General features: G+C 31.2%; 1 protein-coding gene across 1 annotated transcript; it reads left to right on the top strand.

Annotated features, from left to right (window-relative positions):
- The first annotated feature begins 424 nt into the window (after positions 1 to 424).
- LOC105795916 (uncharacterized) lies at positions 425 to 2,323 on the top strand. The gene is made up of 5 exons (XM_012625565.1): positions 425 to 563; positions 972 to 1,152; positions 1,207 to 1,693; positions 1,842 to 1,956; positions 2,061 to 2,323. Exons 1-5 carry the CDS (start codon positions 425 to 427, stop codon positions 2,321 to 2,323), a joined length of 1,185 nt encoding a protein of 394 aa, XP_012481019.1.
- Positions 2,324 to 4,275: the final 1,952 nt, after the last annotated feature.

Genomic DNA, 4,275 nt, shown 5'->3' with positions numbered 1-4,275 from the left:
TTGACCAATGAAGAATGAAGATTCCCTAACTATCGAAGTTAATACTTCTAAATGTCCAAGACTTGAAAGTGAATATCATCCAAATCTTTCTTTTGATATTAATAATCTAGAGCGAGATCTGGGATTACATCCTCAAAAATGGGAATATCCTGTTAATTAGAGAGATGAAGTCATTGGAGCATATTTAGAAATGGGTTCATATTAAATATGTTTGTCTCAGTACCCACTTTCTGGTGACAAGCATCCTCGAAGATTTTAGTCTACCTGGTTTTGCAAATTTTCTTGGTTGGAGTATTCCCCTATTAAAGATGCAACATATTATTTCTCATGCTATCTTTTCTGAAAACATATTGTTAGTAATGTAAAGGACGCATTCACTATTAAAGGTTTTAATAATTGAAAAAAAAGAGTTAATGATGGAAAAATGTGTGCTTTCTTGAATCATGTTGGCCAATATCCATGCTCTCTACATAATAATGCTGAGAAAATTTTTCAAGATTTGTTAAATCAATCTTGGCACATTGACAAGGTTATCAATGCACAAAGTTTAGATGAAAATGAAGGTATCCGCTTACGAGTCAAGACTTCAATTGATGTTGTTTGATGGTTAACTTTGTAAGAATGTGCTTTTAGAGGTCATGATAAAACCTCTAATTCAATAAATTGAGGTAATTTTCTTGAATTGAATACATTATTATATTCCTATAATGATAAGGTTTCCAAAATTGTTTAAGAAAATGCTTCAAGAAATATTTATCATATGATCCAAAAGGAGATTTTACATATTCTTGCAAATAAAGTGCGTCATAAGATTCGTAAAGACATTGGAGATTCTAAATTTTGTTTCATTATTGATGAGGCATGTGGTGAATCTAAAAGTGAGCAAATGGCTATTGTTTTAAGATATGTTGATGAGAAATGATTTATAAAAGAACGTTTCTTTCATCTTACACATGTCTAAGATATTGCAGCAATAACTTTGAAAGATGAAATATGTGTTGGTCTTTCTCGGCATTTTCTTGATGTTCAAAATATCCAAGGTCAAGGATATGATGGTGCTAGAAACATGCGAGGTGAATGGAACAGTTTGCAAGCATTGTTTTTAAATGATTGTCCCTATGCATATTATGTTCATTACTTGGCTCTCAAGAGGTAATTGCTACTCATAGTTTTCTCTTATTTGAACTTCATTATTAATATAATTAGTGCCTCTTGCAAATGCCATGATCAATTACAAGTTGCCCAAGCAATTGGAATTGCAAATATGCTGGTAATTGATGAACTTGAAATTGGTAAAGGGCTTAACCAAATTGGCACTGTGAAACGAGCTAGAGAAACCCATTGGAGCTCTCATTTTTGTTCTGTTTGTAGCTTGATAAGAATGTTTGATGCTACTTGTTATGTTTTAGCAAATGTTATTGAAAATGGCTCTAATTATTTTATCCGCGGAGATTCAGCTACAACATATAAGAAGATTACATCTTTTTATTATGTTTTTATCTTAGATCTAGTGAAAGAGATAATGGGTATTATAGATATTCTTTGTCAACATCTACAACAAAAGTCCCAAGATATAGTAAATGCTATGTACTTAGTCTTAAGCACCAAAACTATGATACAAAAGTTGAGAGAAAATGGTTGGGGCAATTTGTTGGAAGTGGTGGAAGCATTTTTTGAAAAGCACAATATTAAGGTTTTTTTATATGGATTCTCCATATGTGGTAAAACATGATTGTCACCAACATGTTGATTTCAATATGGAGCACCATTATCGAGTTGAGATATTCAATGCTGCTATAGATTCTTAACTTCTTGAGCTAAATAGTAGATTTAATGAACAGACAATTGATCTTCTTACCCTTAGCTCTGCTTTGGATCCTAATGATGCTTATAATCCTTCAATATGGATGATATTTTTTGTATTGTGGGCAAATATTATCCTCTTGATTTCACAGAGTAAGAGAAAGTAATCTTGAAGTATCAACTGCAACATTATAAGAAAAATGTTCCAAATCATCCGAAATTGCAAAATTTGTCCACAAATTCTGATCTTCGTTAAGGATTAGAAGAGACACAGATGTCAAAAGTATATTTTCTTGTTGATAGATTAATCTGTATTCTGTTCACTCTTCCTACTTTAACAACTAGTACAGAAATAGCATTTTCGACGATGAAAAATGTCAAAACAAGGCTTTCCAACAAAATGGAAGATGAGTTTCTTACAGATAATCCTGTTATTTATATTGAGAGGGAGATTGCTGAAACTTTTGATTCAGACTCTATATTTAGTGATTTTATTTCCTTGAAAGAACGTCGTGCATAATTTTAATAATGATAAGTTATTTCTTCTTAATTTGTGGAATATTACTTCTTTTGAATCGATTGTTTATATGTTTAAATCGATTGTTATGGTGGAATACTTCTTCTTCTTCTTCTTTTGAATCAATTTTTTATATGTTTAAATTGATTGTTATGTTGGAATACTACTGCTTTTGAATCGATTGTTTATACATTTAAATCGATTATTATGTTAGAATACTACTTATTTTGAATCGATTTTTTATATGTTTAAATCGATTGTTACGTAGCACGTCTAATTTTAGCTTAGCACCCCAGGCTTTTTGGCTTGTAATATCATGAGCCTTACGACAGGTATGAAATTTAAGAACTGTAAGCATCAAAATAGTTTCAAGCACGAATATAGTTTGACACATCGTATTGTTCCTTATTCTCCCCCTTTAGTGACCCTTACCCATCCACCGTCTTATCTCTCTTTCTATCACCTTCCTTATTTCTCCACATAGGAAATTACAGCATAATACAACAACTATTGTTAGCTTACAAGTTTCTGTGTACTAATGACAATTTTTTTCTATTTTTATGACTTTGTCACCTTTTTCTTTTTCAATACATCTTATTCACAAAATGTTTTTACTTTTCAAGCACTTTTTCTACTCGTTTGATTTTCTTTTTGAATTTTTCTTTTGTTGCACATATTGGTTAACCTATAATCACTATATCATACTGATCCTTCCTATTTCACTCTATTTTTACAAAATTCATTGTAATGTATCTACTTAACCCTCAATACATATGGCCAGATGTCTATAGTCATGCAATTTAGGACCAAGGAAAAGGGTAAAAACAAATTAACATTTTTGGCTCAGGTTTTGTATGAAGGTTCATTAAGAAATGTTTTCTGGCTCAAATATAGGTACTAAAGATGAATAAATAAGGTTATATTTTTTGCTTTGGGTATATACCAAAAAATGCCTTAAGTCATCCCTAGGTATCTCAATATTCACAAATTCCATAATCTATCATACATACTAACATGCTCGTTTCTGTATTTTATATATCATCTAGTACATTCAATTGCTTAATGCCCGTTTATAGTATAATATATAGAACTTAGTAATGTAATAATAAAAATTTAAAATCATCTACTATCATGCCAAATTTATTGTAAGTATACTCAACCTATATACATACTCTTAACCAATCACTTGTATTTATACAAGTGAAGTAAACAATTGACAATAAAAAAATTAAAAGCATAAATATTAAGACAATTTTTCTATTTTATCCCCCCACACTTTAGATAACACATTGTCCTCAATGTGTAGTTCTAAAAAGATAAGGAAAGAAGTTACCCAATTGATCATGGTAGTTTCGTAATCTTTTAGTGAGTGCTCCCTTCCATTTATAATTGAAAGTTCTGAATTGTTGTGTTTCTTTCGTGTGGAGTACATAGAAAACTTAGAACATAAAAAGAAAACAAATAACAATCTATCATTAATTCTACTCCTAAAAATAATAAAATTATCCTAAAATTAATTATAGTCCAAAAAAAAACAAAATTAGTAGCTCAATCATCTTCCTACTCCTCAAAATTCATCCCTTCTCCTTCCTCAACCTCGCTCTCTTCCTCTTCAACACTTTCTTGCTCCTCTTCTTCCTGCTTAGGATGTCTTGCATCCAGTGTATCATCCAATCAAACTTTGGATGACTGCTCTCGTTGATTTCTTTTTGAGTTGTCAATTTTGCTTTCCTTTAAGATGAGGTCAGAGTAGTTGTCTTCTCTTGTTAGCATTTGTTCCAATCTCTTATTTGATTCATACGAAGCTTCGTGTATTGCGTATATAGTGTGTCTCCTATTATGCTTCTAGATGGATTCATAGATTTCTCAGTGGACACCATTGGGACACCTCCTCTTTTGAACAAAGTTATCACTAAGTGGAGAAAGAAGATACTAACTTTCTGGCTGCTGATGCA

The sequence above is a fragment of the Gossypium raimondii genome, chromosome 3, assembly GCF_025698545.1.
Source record: "Gossypium raimondii isolate GPD5lz chromosome 3, ASM2569854v1, whole genome shotgun sequence".
NCBI classification, from domain to species: domain Eukaryota; kingdom Viridiplantae; phylum Streptophyta; class Magnoliopsida; order Malvales; family Malvaceae; genus Gossypium; species Gossypium raimondii.
This window is presented reverse-complemented; position numbering and strand designations above follow the sequence as displayed.

Excerpts from the sequence above, each read along its gene's own strand:
- LOC105795916 (XM_012625565.1), top strand. The coding sequence starts at position 425 with ATGTGTGCTTTCTTGAATCATGTTGGCCAATATCCATGCTCTCTACAT. Across the intron at positions 564-971 it reads AAGTTTAGATGAAAATGAAG|CAATAACTTTGAAAGATGAA; the intron begins GTATCCGCTTAC and ends AAGATATTGCAG. Across the intron at positions 1,153-1,206 it reads CATTACTTGGCTCTCAAGAG|TGCCTCTTGCAAATGCCATG; the intron begins GTAATTGCTACT and ends TAATATAATTAG.